Source organism: Grus americana, unplaced genomic scaffold (assembly GCF_028858705.1).
Source record: "Grus americana isolate bGruAme1 unplaced genomic scaffold, bGruAme1.mat scaffold_191, whole genome shotgun sequence".
Taxonomy (NCBI): Eukaryota; Metazoa; Chordata; class Aves; order Gruiformes; family Gruidae; genus Grus; species Grus americana.
The window spans coordinates 1-17,036 of NW_026561497.1; the positions used below are offsets into that span (position 1 = coordinate 1).

Sequence of the window (17,036 nt, forward strand, 5' to 3'; positions counted from 1 at the left end):
GGGTAAATCTCTGCAGCATTTCTGTGTCTTATGGAATGGCCCCACAGCAGGGATGCTCAAGGTGTGGTGGAGAAGGTCTAAAAAGCAGCAGCACATTCTCTGCAAAACTGACCATCAGGGAGAGCATGTTGTAATCAGATCATGGTAGCAAAGATGACAATGTACACACAAGGCCATAAGCTGCCCGGAAAAGGTGCTTGTTCTACATTTTCCAACCTGCAAGAATACCCTTCCCACCTTGGCAAACAGGAGTTGTGCTCTTTCTTTTTTTGGTTTCTTAAACACTGCTTTTCCCACCATCTTTTTGTTTTTCATCCTTATTTGCTTGACCTTGTCCGTTTGCAGTGTGTTCTGTTCATCAACATCTTCTGTAGCTGTCTGTCGTCTTCCCTTGAAGCTCCATCCTGAAAATTACAGGTTATCTTCAACATACTTCATGTGTTTCCTATCATGAAAAATGTACGAGAGCATGAGGGTTGGTGTGTCTTATCCTCCTCTTCCTTTCCTTTAACTTCCCTCTGCAGATGATCTTCTATCTCACCTTCTTCCCAGCTTTATTATTCATGACCTTCCACATTGTCAGCCCTACCAGCTCTCACCCACCATTGCCTGCAACACATCTCACTTTGTCTCATGTGGGTCACCAGGAGGGAACCCACTTCCTCCAGTGCCTCTGCTCCAGTTGGGCACTAAACATCTTCGGCCTCTCACTTTTAATGGTTGAGATGTCAGGCTGAGGACATATGAGTAGTCACAGAGGAGGAAAATCAAAGTAGGAGGCATAATACAAGTGCCAGAGGACTCACAGCCTGAGGTGGAAAAAAAAAAAGGAAGCAGACTCTCTCTTGCCTGTGCCTTTTGTCTCTTCTGAAAGCAGCAAGGCAGCTGCATTGCTGCATCTCTGGACACTAAAAGGAATGCCAGTTTGGGATTCTGAGGGACAAGATTCTTCCTATGTTAAAACTGAATGCTATTAGAATTTCTCTTCTCAGTTGCTGATTATGATTTTTGGTATACAAATTTCTGCCACTTGCTGTGAGTTGCATTTCATGCATGAAAATAAATATTACTTGGAATTTGCTTCATGAAAATCAGTAGTAGCAAAGCAGATATGCACAAATGCTTTATTTTGGATAATGCCAAGTTTATGCTGCCATTAAAAAAAGTGCACATCTAAATTTTTCAAAATAGCTATTTGGAAATCAGTATGCTTTGAGACATAGACATACTTGAAATGTTTACTCTCATCAATATTTTGTTAAGATACCCAACGACACCCACACCACTTTATTTTTTTCTATATGTTTGGCAGAATTCAGTTTGTTCTCAGGCACCATTGTATAAATTGTTAGGTTTCTTTCTGGAGTTCTTTACAAAATGTTATCAATACATGTTGTGTGCAGTTACTTACTTCCACTAAATAAATAATTGTTCACATACAGGACGAAAACTTTAGTACCTGTTGCTTTTAAAAAGACAATTTTTCCAAGGAAACAAATAGTTCAGTTTTGTGGGTGATTTTTGGTGCTGTTGTGGACTTCTGTACTGTGGCTACTGCTCTCCTAATTGCCTGGTTTTGGCAGAACAAATGGTACCGTGATTTATCACTATCTTTATCAGCTGCTCTGAAATCATAAAGCACTATTACTACACAGTAACATTCACAAGAACATCTTGTGAGGACAGAATAAAAATCCCAAGGTCATACATGACAACAGTTCTGGGATTTATGTTTCCAGGTTATGATAACTTCTTTTCACAAGAAGCTGATGTTGCTGTAATTGCTTGCAGCCTTGGAACATAGGAATTATTTACATTTACCCTTCACATATATTGCATTTCAATTATACTCACAGCAGGCTATTCACCTCTAATCTTAATGCCCACAAAGCTCTGCATTCATATGCATTCTGGGTTAATGCACAATGTTTACAATTAATGCACAAGTTGAAGGATGGATTTGTCCCTGAGACCCACCCAAATACCCAGGCAAATACACTTGAGCAGCTGAAATCAACAGGACAATTTGATCTTTTGCATGTCCACACACTTAATTCTAAAAATTAATGGTTTCAAAAGATGGTATTTCAGCATCTTACAACATTAAAGATGGTGAGACTATAGATATCTCATTTGTACAGTCTGAAACACCTCACTACATTTTAATTGTAGACATAAGCTTACACACTTTTCCACAAAGTACGTGTAGATTTTTTTCTATAGGATCATGTTTGAAGTTTCTGCAGAAGGATGTGGACTTCATCTGTCCCTGACTGGGGACATAAGATATGGGACCATATTTATCTTTAATTCCAAAATGTGTTCTATAATAAAGGTAGATAAACTTAGAAAAATAATTTGGTTTGTTTTTCTAATTTGTCTCTAGTCTGCATTGCAAGGATTTTTTTTACCATTATTTCAAATCACTCTCTGCCTATCAGTTTAAATATTATTTATTACTTTAGTTTTCTATCTTCAGTTTAAAATTATTACCAATGTATTAGTTAACGCTTGTTCTACTTCGGAAAGACAAACAATTAATAATATCTCCCTTCCAAAAAAAAGTGTAGAACAGCATTAGTCTGCATTTTTTTTAAGATGGTACACGGTCTTAATTTTGAACGTACGTGTCACTAAAATCACCTTTAGTGTTTCATAAGTGGACTTGAGGACAGGACTAGATACCTGTTATCACCATCTTATTAAAACATGGCAATGAGATGGATCCATTTGTTTAACTAGTCCATTTTATTTTGCAGACTTGCAATCCATTCCACTATAATTCTGCCACTGATCTACTTAATAATAGTAAGGAAAAATCCGTTTCGTTTTGCCATGGGGATGGCTCAGGCACTTCTGACGGCCCTGATGATTTCTTCCAGGTAAACAAAAGAAACATTTATTTTCTGTCATGTTCTTAATAGTAATTGCATTGGTAGTGCTCTGATTTTATTGCTACTTTGTTACATACTCTGATTTCACCTGAACAATTCTCAGTCCCCTGGAGGTTGAAATATTACTTTCATTGTTATTTCTGTAGTACCCAAAGGGGCACTATAGATTGCACTGACCTTACACCGTACGAGAGTCTGCCCCTCCCAGGAGGAGACAGTTCTTTGCCATTCAGTTCACTAGTCACAGACTTGCTAGAATTTAAGCTGTTGCAATGTTTCTGTGACTACATACTTCATGGCAATTTTACCATGTGACTTTAAGGATAACTAAGACTTTGTTATTTCTTCCCATAATTAGAAGAGATAACAAAAGTTACTTTGCTTTTTCGTGGCGCAGCCTTCCTGCCTGCCTTAGATCTCTGAGTCTTAGAGCAGATCAAGCTCTGAGGAAAAGGAAAGATAAGGAAACGGTATGCTGTTGCCTGCACTAACTTCATGTATTTATCTATGTGCCAGTTCAGCAACTTTGCCTGTCACCTTCCGCTGTGCAGAAGAAAAAAACTTAATCGACAAAAGAATTACCAGGTTCGTTCTTCCAGTTGGAGCTACCATCAACATGGATGGCACAGCTCTTTACGAAGCAGTAGCAGCTGTATTTATTGCACAACTGAATGACTTAGAACTGGATATTGGCCAAATAGTGACCATTAGGTAAGACTAAAGCTATCACACACATTTTGTTGGTGGGTTTTTTAATGGATAATGGTACATTAACTTTGGATACCCCATGGGAAAGTTGAAACTATCATTCACAGCACAGGAAGTAACAGAAACATTCTCACTTCTTAGTCCAAGACCTTGCCTGTGCGACCAGATGAGGAGGTGGGGTGGGCCAGGACACGCAGCTGGTACAGAGCATTGTTCTGGAAATGGCCATTATTCTTCTACTGCAAACACTTGCAAATTCCACTTGGCCTTGACCTGTGATGTCCAGTTTGCTTGTTAGTCATGCGTTGCCTGTTATTCTGCGATGTGACCATAACAGTAGCTATACCTGACTTGTCCCGTAAACTTGTCACCAGTAAGTAATTATGAGTATATAATATTCAAGAGGAAAACTGGAACATTTGAGCTTCTTTCTTGCAGTGAAATAAGCCTGTTTGTACCAGAAAATAGAGTTTCTGTGAGTCACATGTATTCTGAATGCTGTTTCTGGGCTTTATTTGGGATTTAGTGTCACAGCTACTGCAGCCAGCATCGGGGCTGCAGGTGTCCCCCAAGCCGGACTTGTCACGATGGTGATTGTACTGAGTGCCGTTGGCCTGCCTGCTGAAGATGTTACTCTGATCATTGCAGTTGACTGGCTTCTGTAAGTTTAAGGCACTTGGTATTTAATTATTTTTCCTTTTTTAATTTTAATTTACATTTTTGTGGGGAACTTGTGGATCTGAGAAAGAAAGCAACAAAATCATTTAGGACTGTTGCAGGAATTGGACAAAGATTCTTCTTATGACCAGGCTTGTTCAATATAGAGTTGAATGCAGTAGTGGCTTTAATTCTGGGAGAAGTCCTACTGTGTGGGATAGCAGTGAGTAACCTCACATCCAGAGGTGCTATCAACCTTAAAATAGTGGGCACAGCATTAATGAATCATGAGCATAATACTCAGGAAGGACAGATATGACAGTACCAAGGAGTGCCTCTGGAGTGTCAGCTGCCACCATGTTATGCTAAATTCATACACCATTCATAAAAACCAAATGCAGCCACAAGCAGAACATGTCAGCTGATTTCCACAAAGCAGATAAAATCCATACACTGGTGAAGAGGTAGTGGAGCACAACATGAACTAAGCAAAGCTGGTCCTGGACTCCACCTGCACGCGCATGGTGGGCTGTACATGGGTCTGTGCTGCCAGCATTACTCTGCTAGGGCTCTTCTTCACTGAGAGTTTTATAGGCCTAGCCCCTTGATCAACAAGCACACGCATGCAAACTCAGAAAGCACTCCTTATGCCTGATCCCAACCATCTCACATCAGAGCACACCAAAACCCCTCAGTTCCATTAAGCAGCTCTTTCTGGAGAGAAGCATTTTCACCAGAAATCTTTTCTGTTTGACTTACACCAACGTTTCTCCACCCAAAGAAACGCAGTGTATTCTGGAGTTCAGAAGGGCATCAGCATTCAGTTTGGTCCCATGATTCACTGGGAAAAAGTAACAGGATTCACAAAAAGTATAACTTTAGTAATACAGCTTTTTTGCTTCCTAAAGTATGCAAGCTTTAGTGCTCAGACCAAAGTTTTGTTCACCTGCGGTAACTCAGTATAGATGATATTTCACTGGTATCAATACAGAGATCTTAATTATTTCATAGTCTCTGCATGTCTTCTTAGGCTCACGTTTACACTCAAAGTGAATGCATTCCTGTTCCTCCCCCATGCTTTCCAATCATTTTCTTGAAGGATTTCTGGCAGAAATCTATGTATTTCACAGATATAGATATATATAATTTATTTGATTATATAACTCAATTTTGCAAGCTGTAGAGAGAAATGCCAGTCTCCAGAAAACGGGGGCTATTGAATGCATCCAAGAATCAATTTAATTTCTGTATAAGCATAATTGCTCCAAACAAAACAGTTCCAACCACAAGTACATTCTCCCCATCAACTGTCTGCAACAGGGTCTAATAGGTTTGTTTGCTGTGCTCCACAATCATTTTGTTTCCTCCAGCTCTTTTCTTTTCCCAGTGGACATTTAGTTTTGTTAAGGATGGTAAAGATCAGTACAAACCGCTGGCTCAGAGCAGGTATCTAAAGAAGAGTGTAAGAACAGAACAAACGTGTATTGGTTCTTTTCCCAAAGTACTCTCCTAGCCTCCTGCAAATTCCAGGTCACAGAGTTCGTGAGCTAGAGGTGGTTTTTGTTTTAACAGTTCTTAATAGATTTCTTCTTCCATGAATGCCTCATTGCTTTTGGAATCCGTATAAACTTTTAGATTTCCACAAGTCCTGTGGAGAGGAGTTCCACAGAGACATATTTAATTTTGTTTATTTTAATCTGCATCCTAATCATTTTATTTGATGCCCTCTAATTTTTATGGGAGTGAGAGAGGGAGAAAGAGAACAGTAATTACTATTTCACATAGTAATCATGATTTTATGGATCTGATCTCATCTCCACTTTGAAAGCCCACAATTTAAGTGATTCTTAGGCACAATATGAATACATGGAAGCTACCTGTTTCACCATGAAACAGACAAAGAATTGAAGCTGTTTCTGATTCTAATTGAGATTTTTTTCAGATTAAGGTGTCTTGCTGTGTAAAGCAAATTAAAGATTAATTTCATGTACCAGGGACCATTGCCAGTGCATTTTGCACCTCAGCAGATGGAATGCACATCATGATGCCACGTAGATTATTAACACTTTTGCCTTTTGTACTTGTTGCCTAAAATGTATTATTTTGCAACTCGCTAGTAGTGGCTCATTAACAACCCTCTAGTTAATTCTGAACTTACCAAAGTTTTATTACATAGGCTTGAGGAGTACTTCCATGTTTTTAATGAAGAATAGAAAAATTTTGAGAATAGCAGTATTATGAAAGATGAGTTTCTAGTACTGTTGATTTCCTCACTTGTCACACTGATCCTACCAGAATTTTACTTTAACCCTCTCTCTTCCTTTCCCTACCATGTATTTCCTTTCCATATGGAGAACCCAGGGGCACTTTTTAGCACTGGAGTTCAGCGGTTGCAGTAGAATATGTGTATGAGACATGCCAATTCACTTCATTATTTTTTTTGCAGTCCCTTTTATTTGTGAATATACCCACTTCAACAACTCTGCACAGACAGGGCAACTTGTTGTGCCACAAAGCCCTTGCAGCGCTATGTAGCTGAAAAGAAAAACAGGGAAGCATGACCTTCCACTGTCCCTACCTTACCTCCATGCCAATTTTCAAACTTCACTATATTGTGTGGTTTTGTTGCTCCTCTGCCAGGTAGTGGCATATTTTTAAGACCTGCAAATCATATTTCTGTTGGGAGAAATCAATAATACAGAAGTATCATAATTTTTAAGTGACTTTTTTAATACAAGTTTGGACTTCGACCCTTTAACAGCAAGAAGCTAACAGAAGATAGCCTTTCCCATTTCCAGCATTTGGGCCAGAATACAGAAGATACTGGGCTGGGCGCTCCTCTGGCTGAGGAAATGACTGTTAGAAAGACAAAAGGCTCAATGCAGCAGACTCTTCTGCTGCACCCCATGGTCTCTTTTCCCAATGAAAGAGGACCAGCTGTGTAGCATACTTCAGGGCCTGACAAGTGATCCCTACAACATTTTGTAGGGCTGCACACAGCAGTGTGATTACTGCTCTAACAGACTAGTGACACGATGTGACACAGTTTTGCATACCCTGTACAAAGTAATTTGTCATGAAAGTGACTCCAGATTTCTTCAAATACACATGAGGAAAATTCTGCTTCTTATTCTACAAGATTTTTTTCTTTGAATTGCAGAATTATCCCAAATCTGCATTGGGAAAAAAACCAGCGCTGCATTTGCCAGAGTAGCTTACTTTTACTAAAAGGATTTTCCAAGTAACATGCAGAATGGTTTGTCTGACAACATTTTTATTCCATAGGGATCGATTCAGAACAATGGTGAATGTCTTGGGAGATGCCTTTGGTACAGGGATAGTGGAGAAGCTCTCTAAAAAGGAGCTGGAGCAGATGGATGTCACCTCTGAAGTCAACATAGTCAATCCTTTTGCCTTGGAAACAATACTTGATAATGATGAAGCAGAGACCAAGAAATCATACGTCAATGGAGGCTTTGCTGTAGATAAGTCTGACACCATATCCTTCACACAGACTTCTCAGTTCTAAAGCCAGTAGCTTTCAGGTAAAACAGGAGCACTAAAAGACATGGCCATATGCACTCTCTCAAAAAGCTTAAAGGATAATTGATTATTAATTACATCTCACATGCATTTGATTTACTACACAGACTCTGATTCTCCTTTCTAGTTCTGCCCCTTCTCATCACCTCTCCCTTGCTTACAGGTTGAAGAAAAGCTTGTAAAATACTTTTTTTAAAGAATACACAGTATTACTGAGGCTATGAAATGCTTCTTTGGAATCAGCATGCTCATAAATGGGTATCTTAACTGAGACGGCTAAATGTGTTTTACTCAGGAGTAGCACAGCATTTCACATCTTACCCACATTACAAAGCATCTGTATGAAATCACTTTTAACATCCTTGCCTTCTAAACAGATTGCACTGTACTTAACACCTACTGTAACTTGATCATGTGCCAAAATACTCATTTCTGCAGCTGAGAGGATACCATTTGGGTGATTCAGGAAGGAACAGACCAGAAGGGCCTTGTAATAAGCATTTTACTGTGAACAGGGATTCTTTTTTTTCAATTGTGAAGTAATTGGGCATGGAGTAATTTCCAGAGTTTATGTAGCTAGGTTTCCCCATGCCTTTCATGTTATTGCCAGCTCCTGGTACTGGCCTTCAGGTGTGGAATAAATTGCTGTGGGTTTGCTCTTCTGGCATTTGAAGAGTTTTTGTCAAGTGATACTTCACCAGTTTAGGTCCGCTTTGATGGCCTCCTAGTACATTTCCATCAAGAGCAGAAATAAGTCCATTTACTGTTGTTCATCTTTGACTCTAACCAAATATTAATCAACCCAAAAGTAGGCAGAGGTCATGAGGATGAAAATAGACTATATAGCAATACATAGTGCAAATTCTAAATCGTTCCTCCTTGGAATAAAACCAGATATACTATCAAGAATATAGAAGGCAGACCTTTTTCTAAGCTTTTTACACACACTGGTTGGTTTTTTGCTCCGTGGTTTAGTTTGCCAGTTGATCATGCAATTTTGTAGGTGCAACACTACTACAGTGCCAACATGTCAGCTAAACTGTATTTTATGAAGCATTTCTGGACCCAGAAAGTCATGTGTTCAAGTGGCTTGCTATAGGATAAGAAGCATCAAGAACTTCCTCATAAGAAATCTCCATTTTGTAAAACATTTTATACAAGATTTCCATGGTGCAAAAATCACTCAAGGGAGGAGTTGCTGTAACAAATTTTTTTGCCTTGCACATTAAAGTCATTAGCTATTTTATATGTAAAGTAAACTGAAATTCATATACAGTTCTTTGTAAATAAGCTTGTGGTAAACCTAAAATTGCACTCACATGCTAACAAAAAAACCTTCAAGTTCCTGCAGTGTTATATACTTGATTCAATCTTACACTTTTGTATTGAAATAAACCAGAAGCGTGCCAAAGAGAACTGATTAAGAAAAGAAGAAAATATTTACTGTAGGTTTTGATAAATTGCACCTTAAATCAACAAGTCAATAAGACATAATACTGTATTTAAATTAAACATTATAAACTATATGGAAGTGTTAATCTAAGTATTGGTATGCTTATACAACATAATATACAGATTGAGTAAATCAATCTTTTACCTGTGCAGAAATAGTATGAGACAGTCTATTTGTATGGCTTTGCTTACGGGAGGAAAAAACTCACCAGTTTCCACAACCAGCCTATAATCTATGCTTTGTCTTTGCTTTTTTAAGTCACCCTTTTATGGTCACCCCATTATGTAATCACCCTGTTATGATGTACTGTGAACAGTGTTCCTAACATGTTCCAAATAAATAATTTCTCTCTTTACTCTTTGTTTTAGCCTACCGTCCTCTCTCACTGTAGAATATTGAATTCCTTTAGCTATAGCAAGAAAAACAAAACCAGCTGAATTTAGGATTTGTTATCTATCTTCACTAGTGACTCGGCTGTAGCTTTGGCAAGAATTTCTGTCTTCTTCCAATAAAATAAATGCTTAAGAGCACAGTGCTGAGATTGCAAGAACGTCTTCTAACTATGGGTGATCTGGGTTGGGAGTATACTTGTAAACACATACTAAGCAGGGAACTATTTATTATTTATTTATATGGATCAGATTCAACTAAGCAGAGGTTGATGGTGCCATCTATTCATCACCAAGAGACCAAACCATGTACTGAAGATACTGTTAAGTCCAAGGATGCTTTTCCTGACACAATATTCTGAGTATGTACCTTTTATATATGTGGAAACATCATGCATGGGCAATGCGTCCTCTTCTCCATAGCCTCCTGGTCTGGAAGCTTTGGAGAGTGGTGGAGAGTCTCCCATCAGAAAAGCACCTGCAGGTTTTGGCCCTTTACACCATGTTGTTATGTTCCTGTAGGCTCTTTGGGACTATTACAGGATTGGATCCTGCATTTTGAATAGCATGTGTGGCTTTAAATCATGGAAGACAAGGTTACCCACTCACACATTCCGGCTGGAATACTCAGGGACTTGCAGTTGACTCTTAACACTGAGAAAAGAAAGCACCTGGACATAAACATACACAAGTCTGTCAACATGCACAGGTCAGCTGTATCAGCTCCACAACGGTTTAAACTGCATAAAACCAATCATGACATGTGCAGTTCACTTGTTCTTTAATCTTCCCCAATAAGAACAGAATCTGCCCAGTTTGAGATCTTCAAAGACACAACCAGTCATTCCCCCAAAGTCATTTATCAAGACACAGAAATATATAGCCCTAAAAGCAAAGATATAAAATAAGTAAAACATTCTTTAATAAGAGGTAATGGAATGAATAGGCCAGGTTGCGGCTCTGCACTTTACCAGGCTGCAGAACAAGCACTATGTGTCTGAGGTGGGGGGACTTGAAAAGGGCAGAGGGACACCAAAAGGGTGGTGGGGCACAGGCATGCTGGAATGTGCCTGAGCATCACAGACCCTCCCAGGAGGCCACCAAGGGGCCTCTGGTGTGAATCCCATCACATGCAGAGACCAATCCTATAAGCTGGACCAAGAAGGAAGAGACCTTATAGGACTCCCCCAAACAGCCATGTGAACCAGAACCGGCCGATGGGCGTGTGAACTACAAACTAGATTTGGAGTGTCACACAGGACGGCGGGGGGACCTCCCTTTGCCATGGTTGTGAGGGATCTTCCAGCTACCTGTAAGACCACTATGGGGTGCAGGCTGCTGCTGTCTATGTTGCCTTATCCTTAGGTCGGTGACCTAACAAAAAGTTTCAGGAAGCTCTGCCTGACTGAGCGAGAGGGAATCCAGAGTGTGCCATGACTTGTCTGCCTTCCTGCCTGGGCCTGCAGCAGCCAAAGAAAGGAGCTTGGGCAGAGAAGTGACAGAAGTGTTCAAGGGAAAAAGGAAAAAGTCTGGAGAAGTCTGACCGGCAACCAGCTCCCCTCTCCTCATACCCTGTTATCAAAGTTTATCTGTACTTGAGTTAGATTGTCCAGTGTTTCCTTTCATAAGCATGTGTAATAGCATGTGACTAGACCTCTATGCCACAGCTTCTGTTAGCAGAGATGTACTGTCCTCCTGGGGAGGTGGGAAGATTTGGGGGTATAAATCCCCTTTTTGAAGCTTCTGAAAGGCAAATTGCTATCTCAACAGAAGCCAGATGGCAACCTGGCTTGCAAACTAGAATGCTTATAGCTTAGACACGGCAGCAAGAAAGCACTTTAAAAGAAACAGGTGTTTGTGGCAGAGGTGGATGCATCGTGGGAAGCAGACTTGGTGGATATGCAACAGTTTTCCATCAAAATGATGGTGTTTAGCACATCTTATCAGTGATAGACATACTATCCAAGCTTGCCTCAGCCATTGATCCAAAAGGCAAAACATGTTCTGAGGTAGCTGGGGCTTTTAAAACAATTTTAGAAGACAGTGCAAGCATAAGAAATTACAGCTGCATCAGGAAAAGAACTTTTAAACCACTCTTTAAACAAGCTGTTAAAGCAGATAATGTTCACCATGTTATTACTAATGAAAAGCCTCTGTCACAGGGCATTTTAACAGGATGCTCAAAACCAAGGTGTGGAGATACTTTACAACATGCAACAGCTCTTGCTATGTTGATGTGTTGTCAAAGTTTATGAGGAGCTACAACCAAGCTTCACCAAGCTATCAGAGCCAGGCTTGTGGACACGAACAATTTAAGCTCTGCAAGGATCTGGAAAAGCATATATGGTGTTGTGTTTAAAATTAAAGAATCTGTGCCCCTACTCAAAAAGGGAGAGTGCATCAGGGAGTCTAGAACAAAAGGGAGATTTGAGAAAGGTTATAAGCAAATGAAATATTCATAGTAGCTGAAATTGTGAGAAGGGGACAGCTGCCTGCACGCTACTTAACCAATTATGATCACAAAGCAATTGAGGGGACATTTTACCCTGAAGAATTTAAAAAAATGAATCCTGATGAGGATAGAATCTACAGAATTAGAAAGAACATTACTGCAGAAGGGAAAGAAAGAAAACAGCTGCTAGAGAGGCGGTGTGGCTGCCCCAGAAATTTAACAGTTGGACAGGAGCCTCCCATGTCCAGAACATCTAGTGATTGGCAGCAGAGCAGGGGAAAAAGGAAGCATAGCGGACAGGAGATTGTAGGACATCATGCTGCCCAGCAATGCCAGCATTGGCATCTTTCCACAATACACCAGCTTGAACTGTACTGCAGAGCTGGTGAGGCACCTTGAGTCCTCAGGCAAGTGGGAGATGGGGCTGATGGAAATACAGTACCCACACTGCTGGGATAACATCAGCAAAGACGCTACTTTTGAAATACCACTGCAGGGTGAGATATGGCAGTATACTTTGCAGAAAGGCTATTACCTGTCCCTCTCCATGTTGATGGAACATGTGAACCATCATACTGACCCCCAGAAGAGAACTTCAGCCATCGACTCGCTGGCAGTGGACCTGGTCGGTGACCCCATCATAGTGAAAACAAACATTAAAGTGAACAAAATCCTTACAATTTTTCTACAAACAGAGATCTAGCACATATTTGGGGGGCTTATCTGCAGGTTGCTGCTAAGAAATTGCCCTGTCTGATGGACATCACTGGAGGGTTTAACTCACTCCACCACTACACACATCTTGCAGAGCACCAACTCGTCAGGGAATTTGTGATTCCATTACTGTGCTGTGTTCGACCAGCAATGATAACAATGAGATCATTACAGTGATGTATAATAAGCTGCATTATGTACTGGTAGATCACCAGCACATCAACACAATCACATTGAAATAAAGACTAACCAGCATAAGCACGTCTCATTTTGCTTTGGGTGATTGTGAACTGCGACTTCAGCCCTGGAAGTATGTAATATTTTAAGAAACCACACTAAAATGATAGTGCTAAAAAACTGCAGGGACCCATCCTTGCATGTGAATTATTACAGAGCCCAGCCTGGCAATGGTCTCCCTGGTTTTCAAGGTGTTTTGTGTGAAGCATGGTGTGGATGTTGCAGGTGTATTCTGCAGCCTGTTTAGAAAGATCATCCTGCGACTGAAAAGGGGGTTATAAATTGTTAAGCAACACATTAACAGCACTGCTCAAGATACTGCAAAACACATTTGGACATGTGTTTTCCAAGGTTGTCCCAAAGAAATTGGAAATGCCAGCAAATCAGGAAGGCTTGGGACTTGTTTGTATTCAAATAGAAGGCCATAAAAGAAAGAGATGCATGTCACGCCCCTGAGGGAAGGTCCACCCAGCTCTTTAAATGGAAGAGGAAGGAGGACACCAGATAACAGTCTGACCAGGACAAGAAGAAGAGAAAGAACAAGAAACCAGGCCAAATTGTGCAAAAGAAACAGAAAACTCAGAAAGAGGTCCCATTCTACCTGTAGAAAAGGAAATATATTGGGATGGCTTTTAGTCATGGCTGCTCAGAATAATGTACCAAAACCAAGCCAGATTCATTTGAAGTGTCCCCAACACAGACTTGCTTTGAGAAAAACCTTTTTAATGAGGTGCCATCACTGATGCATAAAGTCGGTACTTCTGGATTTTTCTTAACTGAGAATGGGGAAGATTACATAGATCTGAACAACACCCCACTGTACCTTTGCTGCAAGATTGTAAAAGCTGACAGGTCCAGCCTATGTGCTGGTGAGGTTGTGGGCCTCATGAATTACCTGCTGGACTCTTGTTTGCAGCCAGCAAGATACTACGCTGCAGGACCAGCTGCCACACCCTCACTGAGTTACTTCTTGATGGCGGCCATGACACATTGTCAATGCATTTCTCCATGTGGTTGTTCTACAATGACACAGCCGGGCAGCGGGGAAGCGGGCATGCTGGATCACATCAGTAATCAGCGGTTCAGGCAACTGTCAAGTCTGATGGCCCAGAGTAGGACTGAACTATTTGGGCTGCTCAATTGTGATCTGTTCTTTCAGGGCAAGCTTCTGTTGAATGATGAGTATATTTACATGTTACAGATTCTCAAACAAGGAGATTTCACTCAACATGACCTTCCTGTGCACAGCCCACCCCAGTTTGTCATGTAGCTCTTTTGCTCTGCTTAACAATTCTGCATCTGTTAGATCCCTCACAGCCATAAGCTGTGTAAGACTCCCAGCAAAACAGAAATTATTGTGACTGTAATTTAGATGACTTAAATAACACCACTTTTTGTCCATAGTTTTGGAATAGAAGATAGACTGTAAGGTTCTGCACACCCCATTCCTAATGGCTTTTACAATAATGGTAGCTAGGCAGAAAGACTGATTGAAACACAGTTCTCTTTTACTTTGCAAAACAGTACTGACCAAGTCTAAAAATTTCACAGCCTTCATATAGCATAAATTAATAGTATAATATTACAAAGAGTTAAGCATGCTGGCAATTTCAAGACAGAGCACAGCATAATCACCAGGTTCAAACAGATGGTGTAAATGATCAAAAATCTGCTCTGCACCCCAAACAAATGTAGCTTCATGTGGTGACACCTGATCTAAATTAACTGAGCTGTGGTCTCCTACATATTGTCTAGCCTTGAACCTCAGAATCAGCCATTCCCACTGCTGAATATGCACCACAGAAGCCATGGAGTGATCTGCCACCTCCTCTACCACTTCTGCTACATTTGAGGGTGGGGTAAATCTGGGTGTTCAAACACCTTCTCAGTGTTTGGGAGTACAGCTAGCGGAACGCCTGGGAAACATCCTTCTTGTGTTCAACAGCCTCTTGCTCTTCAGGGTGCTGCAGTAACTGGGAAATCCCTTCCAGGGGGTCTAGTGGGTGCCTTCTACCCTAGTGGGAGACATGTTTACTGACCTACTAGGTTCAGAAAAGCAGTTTGCATATAACAGCCCTTATGGTCCCTGTAACCACTTGCCAACAAGATACTTGCTCTTTCTGCAGTGGCTGTGGTCTCCAAGAACACAGGGCTGCAGTGTGTGTCCCAAAGTCTGTGTCTTGCTGCTTTAGCAGTAATCGTCTAACATGCATGTTTGGTCTTCTGCTTCTTCTTTGCAGCATTGCCCTAAGGATAAAGAGGCACATATAGTAGCACACGTTTCTAGTTCAACACTAGAAGAAAGCAGATTTGCATCAAAGACTCCTTGAAATACTAATATTTAATTTGCTAATACAGTCTGGGTAAGAGTGGGAAATTCTCTTACCCAGTCAAGAACGAGTCTAAGAAATGACTGGCAACCTATGACATTCCAGTCATCTCCATAGTTGGAGGTGACCAGTCTAAAAATAGGTCCTTAAAATGCATTTTCAAGTCAATTAACCGGTTTTAGAAGGAACATCTCTGAGGGTCTACAGAGCTGCAAATGGCATGAGAGGGTAAAGCTCTGCTGCGGGAAGGGATATAGACATTTGACACAAAACCAGAGTTCACTGGATGTCAGCAGAGAAATCCAATTTTTTTTGTTGTTAGTTTTATCAGGGGGTTCCAAGGTAGACTTTACACTACAACAGCTGGCAGATCAATATAAGATGGGGACTGATCAATTTTTGTAGCCTCCAGTTGGAGGCTAAAAAAATCAGAATCCAACTACAGAGGCTGTATTAGGAAACAAACTGAAAAATCTCTCATCATTGTCCCTGTTGAAACAGTGCCACAAAGGCTGATAGCTGGAGAACAGTATATTAACCAGTGTTTTAGTCACTGTCATTTAATCTCCCCCAGATCACATCTAGCTGAAATTCTGAATAACTCCCATTGACCAAGCTGCACTGATAATGGCAACAAGACCATTTTTTTAAGAGGAAGATGAGAGTGTACCTAAGACAGGTGTTACACTGGCTAACTCAGTGTAACAAAATCTGGCCTATGGTATTTGCAACTAGAATAGAAGAAGTTCTGGATGGAGCTAAACATGGTACATGGAGATAACACAACAGTCACAGCAAAAAATAAGTATCTTTAAGAGAGAAAAATAATGGTCCATCTTGGTGTGGACTCTGCTGAGCTGCAGCCGGGGATCAGCAAACAGTTGTGATAATTGAAGAGCAGCCTTGTCTGAATTAAAGGCAAATGAAGAAGCTCTGAACTCTGTAGAAGCTCCTGCTCACAGAATAGCTCAATAGAGGGAGAATACATTGTTCAGTACAGTGCATTGTAAAGATGTAGTGAAGGACTATAGAGTGGAAAACACGTAGGCTCTGAACTGGTGAAGAAACCACAATAGTGGAGCAAACACTGCAAGAGCAATCAAAGAGAATAGGCACAGCAACATGGTTGCCATGGATCATTTCTGGAGGGCTACCCATCCTGCAGCTGTTGGCAGGAACATCAGTCCTACAGACCTTGGTCCCAGGTAACCAAGACTGAAGTTTGGTATGCTAACTGCATGATGCATTGGGAGGATAAGAAAGAAAAGGGAAGGGAAGGGAAGGGAAGGAAGGAAGGGAAGGGAAGGGAAGGAAAGGGAAGGGAAGGGAAGGGAAGGGAAGGGAAGGAAGGAAGGAAGGAAGGGAAGGGAAGGGAAGGGAAGGGAAGGGAAGGGAAGGGAAGGGAAGGGACTGGAAGGGAAGGAAAGGGAAGGGAAGGGAAGGGAAGGAAGGAAGGGAAGGGAAGGGAAGGGAAGGGAAGGGAAGGGAAGGGAAGGGAAGGGAGGGAAGGGAAGGAAGGGAAGGGAAGGAAGGGAAGGGAAGGGAAGGGAAGGAAGGGAAGGGAAGGGAAGGGAAGGGAAAGGGAAGGGAAGGGAAGGGAAGGAAGGGAAGGGTGTATCTCACATTTACTCCCATTTCAGGATTGATTGTTGGGACTTA

At 41.0% G+C, this 17,036-nt stretch overlaps 1 protein-coding gene across 1 annotated transcript; it reads left to right on the forward strand.

The window, feature by feature from the left end:
- The first annotated feature begins 2,764 nt into the window (after positions 1 to 2,764).
- LOC129200480 (excitatory amino acid transporter 3) lies at positions 2,765 to 9,880 on the forward strand. The gene is made up of 5 exons (XM_054811800.1): positions 2,765 to 2,882; positions 3,411 to 3,605; positions 4,129 to 4,263; positions 7,545 to 7,804; positions 9,624 to 9,880. The coding sequence occupies exons 1-4, from the start codon at positions 2,836 to 2,838 to the stop codon at positions 7,786 to 7,788; spliced, it is 621 nt and encodes a 206-aa protein (XP_054667775.1). The 5' UTR covers positions 2,765 to 2,835; the 3' UTR covers positions 7,789 to 7,804; positions 9,624 to 9,880.
- The last annotated feature ends 7,156 nt before the right edge of the window (positions 9,881 to 17,036 follow it).

What these genes read in the sequence shown, in the direction of transcription:
- LOC129200480 (XM_054811800.1), top strand. Translation starts at nt 2,836, where the DNA reads ATGGGGATGGCTCAGGCACTTCTGACGGCCCTGATGATTTCTTCCAG. An exon ending in GCCCTGATGATTTCTTCCAG is followed by an intron (nt 2,883 to 3,410) that starts GTAAACAAAAGA and finishes TCTATGTGCCAG; the next exon opens with TTCAGCAACTTTGCCTGTCA. An exon ending in GGCCAAATAGTGACCATTAG is followed by an intron (nt 3,606 to 4,128) that starts GTAAGACTAAAG and finishes TTTGGGATTTAG; the next exon opens with TGTCACAGCTACTGCAGCCA.